Source organism: Canis lupus, chromosome 6 (genome assembly GCF_048164855.1).
Source record: "Canis lupus baileyi chromosome 6, mCanLup2.hap1, whole genome shotgun sequence".
In the NCBI taxonomy this organism is placed as follows: domain Eukaryota; kingdom Metazoa; phylum Chordata; class Mammalia; order Carnivora; family Canidae; genus Canis; species Canis lupus.
Genome location: NC_132843.1, coordinates 67,004,195 through 67,019,916, shown reverse-complemented (window position 1 = coordinate 67,019,916; position 15,722 = coordinate 67,004,195). Strand labels below are relative to the sequence as shown.

General features: G+C 48.5%; 1 protein-coding gene and 1 long non-coding RNA gene across 6 annotated transcripts in view; one reads left to right on the top strand and one right to left on the bottom strand.

The window, feature by feature from the left end:
* The first annotated feature begins 218 nt into the window (after positions 1-218).
* Positions 219-15,217, top strand: LOC140635817 (uncharacterized). 2 transcript variants are annotated; one of them, XR_012033140.1, is made up of 3 exons: positions 219-688; positions 1,799-2,183; positions 14,846-15,217. It is a non-coding gene; the product is annotated as an uncharacterized lncRNA (long non-coding RNA). The 2 variants fall into 2 exon arrangements; XR_012033139.1 differs by lacking the exon at positions 14,846-15,217 and having other exon boundaries at positions 1,799-2,407.
* Positions 4,306-15,722, bottom strand: part of STX6 (syntaxin 6) — a 53,276-nt gene continuing 41,859 nt past the window's right edge. Inside the window, exons 8-9 of one of the 4 annotated variants that reach the window (XR_012033138.1) lie at positions 9,781-10,151; positions 4,306-9,276 (exon numbers count right to left, since the gene is read on the bottom strand). Coding sequence is in view for 3 of the 4 variants with exons in the window: in XM_072831020.1 (XP_072687121.1) it covers positions 13,478-13,614 (137 nt within the window). In the remaining variant the exon portion in view is untranslated. The other 3 variants (XM_072831021.1, XM_072831022.1, XM_072831020.1) reach the window with 3 other exon arrangements.

Sequence of the window (15,722 nt, the reverse complement as noted above, 5' to 3'; positions counted from 1 at the left end):
CTCATCCGGAGAGCCCCCCAGCACCCCTCCCGCACTCACAGATGGCGGGGCGCAGGGGGCCCTGGGCTCCTGGCTGGGCCCACCCCGCTGCTGACCTTCAGGGCGGGGTGTGGGGCGTTGGCTTCAGTTTTTCTTCATGGAATTGGCTTTGGTGCTCCCAGCTCCCCTCTGGGGGGGGGGGGGGGTGGGAGGGAAGGGATGGCTCACTTACCAGAACAGTGTTTCCTAAATGCAGGCGTAACCCACTCATGGGTCGCAAAATCTACTTTGTGGGTGGAGACCAACATTTAAAAACCATCAGAGATTCATTGGCACAAGCAAGTGTAGATCTTGTTTGACAATCGCCTCTTCCAGGGGTGGGGGTGGGGGTGGCAGGGCTGTCCTGAGTTGTAATTTAGAGGGTCCTCACGACCCTGGACCCTGCTCCAGAGCGCAGGGAAACACACGCCCTGGGGGCCGAGGCCCGAGGCCCGGGGAGGCGGCCTCCCCACTCGCGGGGACCTCTCGGGTGGCTCACTGCTCAGGAGGCTGCGGGGACCTTCCCGGACTGCGCTGCCCCACGCCTGGGGGAAGAGGCACCCCTGATCCCACATCCTTGTCGCCGAGAGGCCCGTGTCCCAGAGTCAGGGGGAATGCTGTGACCGCACTTCCTAGTGCTCCGAACCGGCCCGGTGCTGTGGGATTCCGGGTGAGTATTTATGGGCAGGAGCTCGGGCTGTTCGTTCACGGTCCGGCCACGCCCCTACCCACGCACTCACCCACCTCGCGCTGCTTACCCTGTGCCTTTGCTGGAACACCCTTCCCCTTGTCCACCTTGGCTGCCTTCAAAAACGTTAGGGGTGCCTGTCCTGGGCAGCATTCCGGGACACCTGCATGCTGACGTTGGCCCCCATCCCTTAGCTCCCATATAATCGGGTACAAGCGGTCTTTATCGCGGCTCTTTGCAAATAGAATTTCTTGCTTGTCCTCCACCAAACTCACCTGGCAACAACTGGATTTCCCTGGTCCATCTGCTCAACCCAGTTCCCACCCCAAATCCCCAGGCTGGTTCTGGAGCTATTCAGAAGGCCCTGCTGCCACCGGGTCCCGTCCTCCCCTCCCTCCCTCTCCTTCCCTGCCATCCTCTCTGAAGTTTCCCTCCTTCCCATAGAGCCAGAGCACCTGCTTAGAAATGGCAACAGCCTTCCTTGGCAAGCAGCTCTGCCCAGCTTTCACAGGCTGTGGGCCGGCCAGGTCGGCGAGCTGCGCCCTAGGAAGGGGCTGCTGGCATTGGCTCGGAATCTCTGCCCACGGAGCCAGGCTTCAACAGCTGCCCTGCCAGGCCTGGAGGACATCCGGGGCTCTCCCGCGGAGGCCTGGCTGCCCGCTGGGCCTGCCTTTGTCTTGTCCTTCTGCAATCTGGGCTCAGGCCCCGACTCGCAGTGTGGGGCTGTCCTTAGGGGCCTGGCCGGGAGCCAGGTAGTGGGGAGAGGCCTGCCCTGCCCTCGGGTTGCCCGTGTCCCCAGGGTGGAGACAGCTACAGCTGTGAAGAGAGACAAACCAGTGTGCCAAGGGCTACAATGGAAGCCCCAGGCAGGAGGCCCCACTCCACCTGGGGAGCAGAAAGGCTTTCCAGAAGAGCCAGCCGTGGGCTCCCCAGCCCGGTGTTACCTCAGGAGCAAGGAATGCTGGCGCTTGCGGGCGATCGCAGCAGATGCCACAACTTTGATTCTCACCCTGGGCTCCTCAGGCTGCGTCTCCAGGTTCTTCTGAGTTCATATAGTGAGTTTGGCTTCCTTACTTTTTTGCACATTTCCAGCCAAAGGAAAGCTCCAGAACATTTTATCAGCGAGGCTAACCTGCTCGAGGTCCTCGACTAGTGGATTTCTTGAACTCTACGGCGGGCATGAGATGCGGTCAAGTCCAAGGCTCCTGGTGACCTGGTTTATCCTCAGCACTTCCAGCTCAGCGCTGTAAACCGCCGCTAACTCACACCGCAGCTCTTTTGATTCCTCGTCCTCTCCTCAGCTTTTACCACTTCTCTGGTTAGAAAGCGGAGCGAAGTGCTGGCCACTACTCAAATCTGAACGGCGCTGCTTTTTCTGTGAAGGGAGGCTGGCCTCCTAACGTCCAGTCAGACCTGGGTTCTCATCCTGACGCTCCACTTCCTCATTGAACTCTGATTACTCCACGCCTGTTTTCAGGTAGGAAGTGGGCCTCCCTGGGATTTCCCTCACGGGGTTGTGGGAATTAAGCGAAGACAGAAATTTCACTCCTCATCATGTCCCTGATGCCTGGGTCAAAGACACGCCAGCCCATCAGATTCTCATCACATGTTGGCTGAAGTTTTAGCTGCTAATTAGATATAACATTTGAGAAATTTGTTCTTATAAGAGTTGACGACCCCTTATAAGAGTGACAACCTTAATGTGAACTTTTGTGAAAGCGTCTGATGGTGTGGTGAGCAAAGGGAGTATCACTGCAGAAGTCAGAAAGGTTGGATTTGGATTTCTCACATCCAAGCTCCTGGAGCACATCACCTGCTGAGAGATCAAGTTGGTGCGGATGTCTGTGCTCAGGCTCTGCCGGCATCTGCACCAAATGGAGGCGCCACTCATGTTCCAGCTGGGTCATCTGGTTAGAAGGGTCCCTGTTTCCAGACAAGGGACACCCAGAGATGCAAGGATCAAGGTTTATAGATTTGAAGTGTGTGCTCTTGGACAGTGCAACAGTACGGCAGTAGAGACAGGCCTTCCCTTCCCACGAGTTTCATTCCTGCCTCAGGTCTTATCTCGTATTTTTAGTGAGTTTATGTGAGATTTGTAGCCAGCAGGGGGACCTTTTGAAAGACAGCAAATCACTCTTTTGCTGCACAGCAGAGTAGGAGTGGAGTCAAGGTGCTGGTCGGTCCAGAGCCCTCAGCCTTGTAGATTCCTGCTTTTTCCCCTTGTCCACACCACACAGTCATTTCCTTAGGCAGGGGATGGGGGCTGATTTGCTTTTATCAGGGGGCACACATAATCATTTCCTCCTCCTAAATCCCTTCCTCCTCAATATTAACTATAACTCTCAAAATAAGCACTTTCTTCTGGCAAGGCTGCCTATTGTTGGTTTGTGTTAACACTCCTAGCTGTTACATTTGAGGGAAGTCGAACTGGGGACTCAGAAAGCACTGATGTCCCAATTTCTTTTCTTTTCTTTTTTAATATTTTATTTATTTATTCACGAGAGAGAGAGAGAGAGAGAGAGAGAGGCAGAGACACAGACAGAGGGAGAAGCAGGCTCCATGCAGGGAGCCCGGCGTGGGACTCGATCCCAGTTTTCCAGGATCAGGCCCTGGGCTGAAGGCGGCGCTAAACCGCTGAGCAACCGAGGATGGTGGTGACCCAAGATGCCCCACCATGACCCAATTTCTGTGCCAGGTGCTGGGGATATAGTAAGTGGCTCTGCCCCTCATCAGCTGTGCGACCTTGAGAAATTAGTTGTGTCCTAGTTTTCTCATGCACATATACTGAGGTAGTATTCGAGGAGGATACTTCACTACTTCCTACAGCCATTTTAAGGATCATCTGCATTAATACTGACGAAGTCCCTAGAACAGTGCCAGACACACAGAAGGTGTTAACAGAAGTGAGGATGATGATGCCAAATGGAATGATGAAGATCCGTGTCCTTAAGGAGCTTATGTAGCCTGGTCACCTTGTCCCATATAGAACTGAAGGCAGTTTCTTTCAACTACCAACTGGGGTGACCAATATTCATGTTGGCCAATACTTTGGTGAAGGGGGAAATAAGACTCAGGTTTTTTTGTGTTGTTTTTCTGCTCCCTACACACTCCTTTGTTCCATCTGAAACTGTGCCGCATTCTGAATACACAGTGTGGTTATTTTGGGGTTTAGTAATTCCTGCAACTTGCCCAGCCAAAGAAAGTACAATTTTATTGGGGATCCCTGGGTGGCTCAGCGGTTTAGCACCTGGCTTCGCCTCAGGGCGTAATCCTGGAGTCCCGGGATCGAGTCCCACATCGATCCCACATCGGGCTCCCTGCGTAGAGCCTGCTTCTCCCTCTGCCTATGTCTCTGCCTCTCTCTGTGTCTCATGAATAAATAAAATCTTAAAAAAAAAAAAAAAAGCACAATTCTATAATTCAGATCCTCCAATAGCCACATACTTTCCCCACCCCAGACGTATCCATATGTCTGTGCTTATTAGTGGGGGCAGGAAGAGGGAGCTGTGTGTAGGCATGAGGGGAAATAAAAACAAACAAAAAAACAGAACTTAAAAACGACAAAAAAAATAAATAAATAAAAGAACCCAAGACAAAGGTCATGGTCTCTCCATTTCTCTTTTAATACTGAACAGTGTTCTTTGTACAGCTGTAACATGATTTCAAGAGCAGAAGTAAGAAACATTACTGATAGACTTCAGGGTGTAAAAATACCACTTTGAAAGACGGCTAGTTGAGATTTTTCTTACACAAGTATTTTTAAAAAGTTTTCAAGTGTATAGTGTCATCAGTTTGTTTAATGTCAGGATTACACTCAAAGCTGTGGAAGAGGTTTTAATATGCAGGGATGGTTTACTGTAGCCTAAATTCCACGACGCAATAGCAGTGATTCTGAAACTAGAGTGGGCGTCAGAACCCCCTTGGAAGGCTTGTGCACTCCCCAGAGTTTGTGATCCAGCAGGTGTGGGGCCTGACAACCTGCATTTCTAGCAAGCTCCCGGGCAATACCACCTTGGCTGGTCCCACATCACACTTGGAGACCCAGCCTGTAGAAAGAGCAAGAATGCATCTACCTGTGGCGAAGGGTGAAAACTGGCACCTGGGCTACCACCTGGAAATCACCCAGGCATTTGCAATTCTCATCTTTGATCTCACTTCCTTAGTTTGTACCTTCTAGATATTTAGAAATAAAACACTGTAGGTTATTTATCCTTTGAAGAAAAACACAATGGTTTAAGTCCCACTGAGCACTGCCACCTATCATTACACATTTGATTTTTTCATTACACTAATTTCTGATTACAAATGAGCCAGTGAAAGTATATTTCCACTTACAAAAAGCGAATCCACAATCATTTACAGCTTGCTGTCTTTGGCCCTTTCCTCATCCGGGGCATTCTCCCGCAAGCACGTTCCACTAACCTATTTTAGTGGGGGACACCTGGCTGGCCCCTCCCCACCCTGGACAGATACTTTCTTTTCCTAAGGACTAGAACTTCTGCCTCCCCCAGAGCACACTTTACCTACAGGGTTGCAATTCCTGTTCAGTAGCAGCGTCTCAGCTAAAACCCACTTTCTGCAGAACAGAAAGAATGATCGTGAATGTGGTCTCACCCCAGGGCTGACAGAAAGCCTGCCTCCTGTGGAGCACCGGGCTACTACCAGGGCTACACAAGGCTTGAGAGCTTTGGTCAGCGAACAATGGGCTGATGGTCATATTTCTAACACCCCTGGGGATAATCAAGTGGCTTCTGGGTTCAAGAACTCATAACCTAAAAAAAAAGGATAAAATACACTTTCTCACATGGGACTGGCTGCAGTTGGGCAGGCCAGGTCCATCAAAATGCCGGGCAGATAACTGGGCCCATCACCATCTCAGCACAGTTCCCGTCTACACAGCCTTGGGGAAAGGGCATTTCTGGACAAAGGTCACATGGGAAGGAAAACAGCACCAAAGCATTAGCTCATGTCACAGAGCAACCAAGTCTTCTTTTTTTCCCACCTCCCCACGCACCTGGATTAGTAAAGAGACTATAACATAACGAAGAGTTGCCGCATGTAGATAGATGGCAGCAACATGGCCAAGGCACCACTGGAACTTTTAGAGCTTCAGTGCTTGTCCAAAAGCAAAGCAGAACAAAACAAAAAACAAAAAACAACCCACCAAATGGCTGGGGTGAGGGGTGTGCATGACAGGTCACAACCAGCCTACCTTGTTATGTGGCCAAGGTCACTTGTTGCAGACAGCGTACGCGCTCCCTGGGGCCAGGTCCAGAGTGCGGCACAGCAAATGCCTCCCGTGTCTACTGGGGGAGCTGTGCTGGGCTCATCTCTAAAACAAGAGGGCCAAGCTGAGTTGGAATGGCTGTTCTACTCAGAATTTCCCTGATTTTCTGGACTTGACACCAGACAGCAGCTTCCCAGTGAGTATCACAGCAAGGAAACACAGAGAGGCCAGTGTCCACGTTTCCATACAATACACCGACGGGGGCCTGGCAGGAAGAAGTCCTCTTCACTTTAAGTGCAAGTAAGTTTGTGAAGGCTGGGGTCTGGGTAAAGGACAGCTGGACAGGCCAGCCTGATGCTGCAGCTGCCCTCCACTCAGAAGCAGAGGCCCTGGGAGAAGCCTGAGGTGTCACCCCCCAAACGCAACCTTGGCCACCCAGGTCCCTTCAGCGGGGTGCCATCTTCATGAATGGACTTCGGGCAGGGTGGTGCTGCGTGATGGAGGGGCTGGGTGTCTGCAAGCCCTTTGGTTTCACCTCTCTCTGCTCTTGATGGAGAAAGAATAGGCTTTTCACAAAAACGTTACTCTTACAAAACCTGGGAGGGAAAGAAATGCCAGCAAGAGGAAGACAAAGAGGGACGTGGTGCGTGCTGTGTTTCAGGACTTCCACTTTTCAGGCTGTCCCACTTTGGTTTTGCTTCCAAGTTCATCCTGCTACTAGTACAAGGTGAAGCCAAGCAGTCCGAGTTCACTGAGCTGAAAAGCAACTCTTATATATAATTCAGTTCCTAGATCTTCAAATGCTCAGAATTCTCTAGAAAGGTAATGGTCTCACTCTATAGCCAGGGAAATTACCAAGAGAAAGATCTTGGCTCTGCCACCTTCACTTACAGAAGGTAAAATACTTAACAGAGACAGATTTCTGTTGGAGTTAGACTAGATTTCTCTTCACAGCCCTGAATCTCACGAGGTGAGAAGGAGTGGAAGTTGCCAAGTTGTTGGCTACCAGACCCATCAGTCTGTTTAACTCTGGCTAAAAGCAGAGAATAATGGGCAAGCTACCAAGTTTCTCCCCCTTCGGCTCTGGCGTGAAGATCCTCGTGTAACACACACGCTGTGACTTCCAATTGCCATCCAGCAGCGGGCACACACAGAGCGCCGGGAGTTCTTCGTCCACACAAAGGCAAGATGAAAAATGAGGACTAAAAACTAAAGGTATTTCAGTTTTCCAGCTGGATCCCCACTCTGGCAAACTCTCTCAATGGTTTGCTCCCCAGCCGCCACCCCCCCCCCCAATCAGCTGATTAGAAAACCGTTCTTCCAATAAACCAACAAACGTAAGTGGAGCTCTCATTTATCCATCACTTATGGAGCACATCATTTATGCCAGTTCCTTAGAAATGATGACTATGTGTCGAGGTGCAGAGGCTGGAGGGAAAAGCTTTATACAGGATGTGCCTCCAAGCAGTGCAGGGTGTCACAGGGTCTACTTCTCTCCCCACTCTACAGGGGGGAGCACGGGGACCACTCAGGTGCCCGCTAAAGCCCAGCAGTGTTAGGATCACTGACGAGGAAACCATTTGTTCTCAAAAATCAACCTAAGCCTCTGGCTTGTTCCCTCTCACTGCCATGGTTTGCAGTTTGAGCAGAGACTTTCAAATGAACACTCGTCTGTAGTGATGCCCAGTTCGGACACAACAGGGTCAGCCCCAGGATCAAGCTGGCTGTGCCAGAAGCTCTGCTTGGGGCAGAGCCCGGCTCTGACCAATACAGAAGAGGCTGCCTGTCATAGAGCAGTTCCTCTGAGGCAGGGGGACAGTGGTGCCTGGGGGGAGAACGCAGGCAGTGCTTGGATTTTAAAGTAAACTTTCTCCTCCTAAATAATTCCCTATTCAGCTTCAGCAGGAGTCTGGTCTACAATAGCCACTGTTTAGCAAACACTTGAAATTAAGTGAGGTCATCATGCCGATTCTAAATATATCCAGACATTTAATAATTAAGTCTCTGGGTCACAACACTTGGCCCCCCGACATCAGGGAAGCATCTTCCTCATTAATGACCAGGCATGCTCCCAACAAGCCCCACTGACACACATGACAGTTGTGCAGGACACACTAAACCTGGTAACAGGAAAAGAGCATGGCTTTTAAACAGCAAAATCATACAGGTCATTAGGACACCGGCTGCCTCTTCTCATGTGGAGTGTGGATTACAGTACTGAGACAAGGTCCCCATTTAAGTTTAACAAAGACCTGTACATTGTTATGCAAATCTAAGGACCATCCCTGTTCTAAGTTTAGAGAAGACTATTTGAATGAGTCTCAAAACTTGTAAAATAATCTAGTACCCTACATCTGAAGCCCTTTGTAGTAATCTTTTTTTTGCTAATTTGAAAAAAAAATAACTTATTTATATATCAAATAGAATTGAGTGTAAACGTGGATGTCAACCACCCTTTGAGTTGTATAAATCTGCTTTTAGCTTTCGTCAAGAGGCAGATTTCCTTACCTACCATGATCCTAACCATGAGAAAATACCCTTCTTTAAAAAATTGTTACAAATATTTATTAAAAAGTGCAATTCAAAAGTCAGCTGGGCAAGTACATCATTGCAAATCACGAAAAAAGGGAGGGGGTGGAAGCCCAAAGCAAATAAACAACAACAAAAAACCCCAAGAAACACAGACAAAACAAGAAAAAAAGAAAAAAGAAAAAAAGAATGAGTGTGCTGAGGAATAGGCCCCAACAGAGGAGGAAACAGGAAGTCAAAGCTAGAGCTCTATCCAGACGTTGCTGTGCTTTCCAAGTGCAGAAGAAGGTGGTGGGGAGAGTGCGGGGCCCCTGCCACCAGGCTCCGGGTCGGCTGCCGCTTCAACATCGGTGACAGCATCAGGGAGGTTATAAAAATATCCTACCAATGCGGGGACGTTGGAGGCGTTTAAAAAGTCATTGGAAGCTTGAAGTTTAGCATCTCAGCAGTTTCAGCTACTAAAACTCAAAGCATCCGTTCTTTAAATTTGGATTGGCTCAGTGATTTGAATGGATAAAAAACTGAGTTGTCCTCTTAGGAGGCAAAAAAAAAAAAAACACCCAAGTTCACCTACCCATTCTTGTCATTATTCACAGGGTAAGAGGAGTCCAGTCCAGAACTAGCCTTTTTGGTCATTATGGTTTCTGAGTGTCGCTGTACTGCCAGTGTACTAACCACCCCCCCACCCCCACCCCCAGCCCAAAGCAGAGTACCACAGGAATGACCTAACCAACCGGCCACGAGGCTGGCCCAGGATCCAGACCATCCGAGTGTTCGGCTGAGCTGCGCGGCAGCCATACAGGTGAGGGGTGTCCTAAAAATACAAGTTGCACCAGGACAGCGACATGAATTTGGCAGGGCTCCGACCTCCCGCAACCTCGGCCACCCTTCCCTCAGCTGTGCAAACCCTGGGTCCTTCTGCCCTCTCCTCCCTTCAGTTCAAGCCAACAGCTGTTAGCACCCCCAAAGCCTAGTGCTTTGCATTATTTACCATTAGCTACTTCTACCACAAAATAATGAGCCTGGAAAAGCAATTTTATCCCAGCACTTATCCCTGAAAAATGGATCACTGCATTTTCTATCACAAACTGCTTCTGGGCCTTCTGTCCCCATTAGCAAGCAGCTGGGGGTGGGGGTGGGGGGGCAAGGCCGCTGCCACGACAGGAAATGAGGCCTCCCCAGGAGCCCACATGCCCCACAGTGCTCTCCGGGCCGGGGTCTGAGCCAGGGTGCAGGGGGAGGGTGGTCTGGGCAGGAGAAAAGAGCTGCCAAAGATGGATGGAATGAGCAATAGCAAGCACTAGTTGAGTCTGCAAACCTTGCCGGGTTCCTCAAGACTGTCCAGGGGGCACAAGGCCCGGGAGGCAAAGCAGTGGTGAGCCGTCCTCATCCTCAGAAGGGGACAGGCGGCGCCAGGAGTGCACAGTCGTCTGCTTCCTTCTCCCAGGGGCCCTGCCGGCGCCGGGTCAGAGCAGCTGCCTCGGTGGTGGGGTCACGGGGAGGGAGGTCAGCACAGGCTGTGTTTTCCAGAGAGGAGTGTGGGAGCCGGCGGCGCGGCCGGGGTGTTGCTTCCCACCTCCCCGGGGGTCCGTGCGCAGGCGCGGCACTGCCGTCACAGCACTAAGAAGAAGAGCAGCACGACCAGCAGGACCACGAAGAGGACGGCTATGGCGCACCACTGGCGCCGATCTGGAAGGCAGGATACGAGGATTAGAGCCCGGGACCTATGCTCCTCAAGGCTGCGTCACATACAACACCTGGAAGTAGAAAGGGACAGACCGCGCAAATGGCAGGTCACAGGGGAGCTGGAACCTGCCCCAGGTACCAGGTACCTCGGCCTGCACTGCTTGTGCATCCACAGCTCTGCCAGCCCCCTGAAATCACGCCTCTAATAAGTTCGTGCTTTGTGTCTCAAATCTTTAATTAAAATCTGTGGCTCGGGCAGCCTGAGTGGCTCAGCGGTTTAGTGCTGCCTTCAGCCCAAGTTGTGATCCTGGAGACCCAGGATTGAGTCCCACATCGGGCTCCCTGCATGGAGTCTGCTTCTCCCTCTGCCTGTGTCTCTGCCTCTCTCTCTCTCATGAATAAATAAATAAAATCTTAAAAAAAAAATCTGTGGCTCTCAGCGTGCTGCTGCTGATGGGTACCATGTCCCTGGAAAGATGTTGCCATTGGCATCGCAGATCAAAGCCCATCGGCTTTAACCTCATACCGAAGTCAAATCATTTCATTCAACAATAATCATGTTCTTTCCTCAACGAGCACTATGGGAGAATGGAAAGAGGATAAAAGCACCTGGTGGTCACTTTGGGAAACAAAGAGCAGAAAACGCAAGCTCTGAGGATCATGAGCATGATCAACATGACACCCACACCTGGACAGGAAAGAAAAGGACTTAACCAATAACCTGCATGGCTTACCTGTAAATGAAAGTGGAAATGTCTTATCTGAAACCTTCTGCCCTACTGACACTTCAGAACAAGTACCGGAAGGAAAGTGGTCAGAGTCCACGTGAATGTCCGAGAGCAACGAGGCTCTGAAGGCCAAAAAGGCCCAGGCAGGCCCCAGAGGAGTCCCAGCTCCACCTACAGCCCTGATGGCAGTGCCCTCACTCTGCACAGCAGCTGTCTGGCAGGACTTGGTGAAAATAAACACAAATACCCTCATCCACTCTGGGCCCTGCGGGGTGTGGGGTCCAGGATGCTGCCATTGCCAGGATGCCTCCTTTACTCGTGCAGGTGTAGAAAGAACAAGCAGTCTTTCTGTAGATGTGCTCTGCGTGTTCCACAAAGGGTCAGACTGATAGAATTTGGCTGGCGTAACAAGCACATGAGAAAATGCTCTGCATCACTTGCCCTCGGGAATACAAATCAAAACCACAATGAGATACCACCTCACACCAGTGAGAATGGGGAAAATTAACAAGACAGGAAACAACAAATGTTGGAGAGGATGTGGAGAAAGGGGAACCCTCTTGCACTGTTGGTGGGAATGTGAACTGGTGCAGCCACTCTGGAAAACTGTGTGGAGGCTCCTCAAAGAGTTAAAAATAGACCTGCCCTACGACGCAGCAATTGCACTGCTGGGGATTTACCCCGAAGATACAGATGCAGTGAGACGCCGGGACACCTGCTCCCCGATGTTTATAGCAGCAATGTCCACAATAGCCGAACTGTGGAAGGAGCCTCAATGTCCATTGAAAGATGAATGGATAAAGAGGATGTGGTCTATGTATACAATGGAATATTACTCAGCCATCAGAAACGACGAATACCCACCATTTGCTTCGACCTGGATGGAACTGGAGGGTATTATGCTGAGTGAAGTAAGTCAATCGGAGAAGGACAAACATCATATGGTTTCACTCATTCGGGGAATATAAGAAATAGTGAAAGGGATTATAGGGGAAAGGAGGGAAACTGAGTGGGAAAAATCAGAGAGGGTAACAAAACAGGAGAGACTCCTAACTCTGGGAAATGAACAAGGGGAAATGGAAGGGGAGGTGGGCAGGAGGTTGGGGTGACGGGGTGACGGGCACTGAGGGGGGCACTTGATGGGATGAGCACTGGGTGTTATAGTATATGTTGGCAAATCAAACTTAAAAAATATATATATATAAAACAAAATATATATATATATATATATACATATATATATATATATATATATATATATATATAAAACACAAAACAAAGAGTCAGACTGAGAATTCGGCTGGCTTATGAAAACACAGTTGAAATGCTAGAGGTGACCACTCCATTTAAACAGAAATATAAAGGTATACGGATTCATCAAAAGTTTATTTGAAAGCCCACAGATTCCAGCACACCATAGCTATTGAGAATCACATTATCTAAAGGTCTGAATCTAGGACAATAGATTGCAAATCTTTCTACAAAGCAATGCTAAGTCCACAAACCAAGCACACAAATTATTTAAATGTCATGGATAGCAAAATCTTAGAACTGGCCAATAGATTGCCACCAACTGATAATAAGGAAAGCAAGTACCTTCTTAGTCATGATCACTTTATTCTACTTCAGACATGCTAGAAACTCAGTTAAGTGTGATAAGGGCAAAGATCCCAAGTCTGTTGGTTTCGTACCTGAACAAGGACTCGTCCAATGGGCATGGGAGGCAGAATCAACCTACTCAGATTATATATATATATATATATTAGATTTTATTCATTTATTTGACAGAGAGAGAGCACAAGCAAAGGGAGTGGGAGAGGGAGAAGATGCGGGGCTCGATCCCAGGACCCTGAGATCATGACCTGAGCTGAACGCAGATGCTTAAGCGACTGAGCCACCCAAGCACCCCAGATAATATTTTTAATCTGTTTAACTGTCACTTCACTGGCCAAGAAAACTTGAGTATCGAGCATTTTTTCATATATTTAAAAATGTTTACGATAAATTAAAAACACTCTCATTAAAATGATTAGTCAAGGGGCACCTGGGTGGCTTAGTTGGTTAAGTGTCTGCCTTCAGCTCAGGTCATGATCTCAGGGTCCTGGGATCAAGCCCCTATCAGGCTCCCTGCTAAGCAGGGAGCCTGCTTCTCCCTCTCCCTGCCCCTCCCCTGCTTGGTGAGTGCGCACGTTCTGTCAAATAAAGAAATAATAAAATCTTTAAAGGAAATAAAATGATTAGTCGATATTCCTCCAAGACAAAACAGTCAAGGTAATTGCTTCCTGAGCACCCCCCAACCTCATATAGATCCCTGCCCCTCCCCCTGTCCTGCATTCTTAAACCCAATATTGAACCAATTGTCCACTTTTTGGCTTTCCATCAGCCTCTACCCAATCCCCTCCCACCTCCAGTCACTTCTTCCACAACTCCATTAAATGGGGGTTTTTCATCAAGAAGTTGGGTCACACAGGCCAGCACAACCCAGGAACACTCTTTTAAAGCCACTTTCCTCCGAAGTGCTAAGCTGCTGTGATAGAGCATGAACCACGTAACCTCTGGGAGCTGGTACCCCAGCTGACTTCTCCCCAGAAGGTGTCAGTACTACCCAAAGGCTTCTGTGCTCTCAAGGGAAAAGCCTAACCAGTTTTGCATGTTCAAGACCTGCCTCAAAAAGTCAGACAGGAACAAAGAGAATTCTAATGGCAGGTTTCTTTCCCCTTCCAGTATATTTTTCTGCCCTAGAGAGAAAAGATAACAGAATTTTGGAAAGTGAGGGAAGAAAACCCCTGTATCCACTCAAAAGAATAAACTTTACTTGGGTCACTCACAAAGGCAGGTGTGGCATCTTGGCTGACCTCTGCTGTGGAGCAGCCAGCCACGGGGAGGGCAAGTGTTCTGGCTCTAAATCAAAGAAAATCCAGTACCTCCTTTTTTCTTTAGTTGGTGGGGGTGGTTGGTGAAGGGAGGAAGGAACCAGATCCTGGCTCTTCAAGATCATTCAGCATGTGTGCTCACTTAACGCCTAATCCAACTGCCGTGTGTACTTAATATACTTTAGGCACAGATTAAAAGGTGGTGAACTTGCCCAAAAGTGATGGAGGAGAACAGAGACAAATACCAATTGCCTTGTTGCCAAATTGAAGCCAGCACCACGGAGCGGGAACCCTCACACAATCTTTCTTTTGCGAGTGAGCAAAGATTAAAATGAAAACCACAAGCAAGCTGTCCAAACTGAAGGGTCTTCCAGGCTGAATGCTTGGTTTCCTGGCTCTTCTTCTTAAACAAATGTAACTGAAGTCCCTACTCTGCTCCCTAAACTTTTCTTTTAGGCTAAAGGAGAATAAAGCATAAGCAAGGCTCAGTGCTATTTATACACACTGAACGGCTTATCACAATGCAAGTACTTTTCTAAATTATTCATACCCGGAATGCTGAGAAACAAAGACACAGTGCATCTTTGTTCTTTGCTCTTCCCCAAACAAAACTGGTGCTGAAGTAGCTACTTGACTTTGTGAGTAATACATACACTGGTGAGAGGCCTCGTGTTTAAACTGGTTATATAATACTTCATTAATCTTTCTTTTTCAAAGTAGAGGGCTGAAGGTGGAAGAGTAGAGAGAGGAAGAAGGAAGAAGGTTTTGTAAACCTTTCTCTGAAGCGTGTGAAAGATGAACTAAGCTGGTGCCTGCTTTTAGGCAATGACTTGCTACAGCATCAAGTTATCTGTCCCTGGAGAGAAAGAAGGAACTAAAAGTCTGGCTCCGAGCCTCCCTCTATTTTGGATATAACAGGTCCTTTGCCCTGGAGGGCCATATTCTGCTTTGTATTTTTTTAAAAAACCAAACATTTACTAAGTAGTAATATATGGGAGACACTGTTAAACATCTGTACACTAATTACTATTATTTCATTTAATCTTCGCAATGATCTTGAGAGGCAGGCATCAGCCTACTTTTTTTTCCCTTACAGATAAGAAGCTGAGCCCCAGACAACTGTTCTAGAACTTGACTATGAATTGACTTGTTGGAAAGCAAATATACATTTGTATTGAAGTCTCAGCTCAAAAGGTTGAACTATTAGACCCTGCAACACAGACTTGATGAGAGGAAACCCAAAGAACGAGGCGTCAAGAAACGGGAGGTTCCAGTGGGGTGCTGGGTGCTCTGGTTCAAGAACACCTACATCACCTCAAGTTTAGTTCCTTTCTCCCTTCACCAAGCACCCCCACCAACTAAAGAAAAAAGGAGATACTGGATTTTCTTTGATTTAAAATATATTATTTCTAATGTACTAGGGGAAGTGGGTTGTTGCAATAAAAACAAAACAAAACAAAACAAAAACGAGTCATTGGAACATATCTTCCTATATAGTGACTGATTTGAAAACTGTTACTTCTTCATCCCCATCTCAGGGCAAATCCGCTGGAGTATTCCACTACGGATTTAAAGGAAAACCATTTAAATTAGATCTGCAAGGCCATCTTATTTTGAAATGGTAGGAGTGGGGCAGCCCCGGTGGCTCAGCAGTTTAGTGCCGCCTTCAGCCCAGGGCCTGATCCTGGAGACCCGGGATCGAGTCCCACATCGGGCTCCCTGCGTGGAGCCTGCTTCTCCCTCTGCCTGTGTCTCTGCCTCTCTCTCTCTCTCGTGGAGCCTGCTTCTCCCTCTGCCTGTGTCTCTGCCTCTCTCTCTCTCTCTCTCTCTGTGCCTCTCATGAATAAATAAATAAATAAATCTTTAAAAAAAAGAAAAAAGAAAAAGAAAAAGAAAGAAATGGTGGGAGTTTCTCAATAAAAGAAAGCCAGTCCGGGAGAAACAGTAACTGGCTTCTTAATTACTGTTTTATA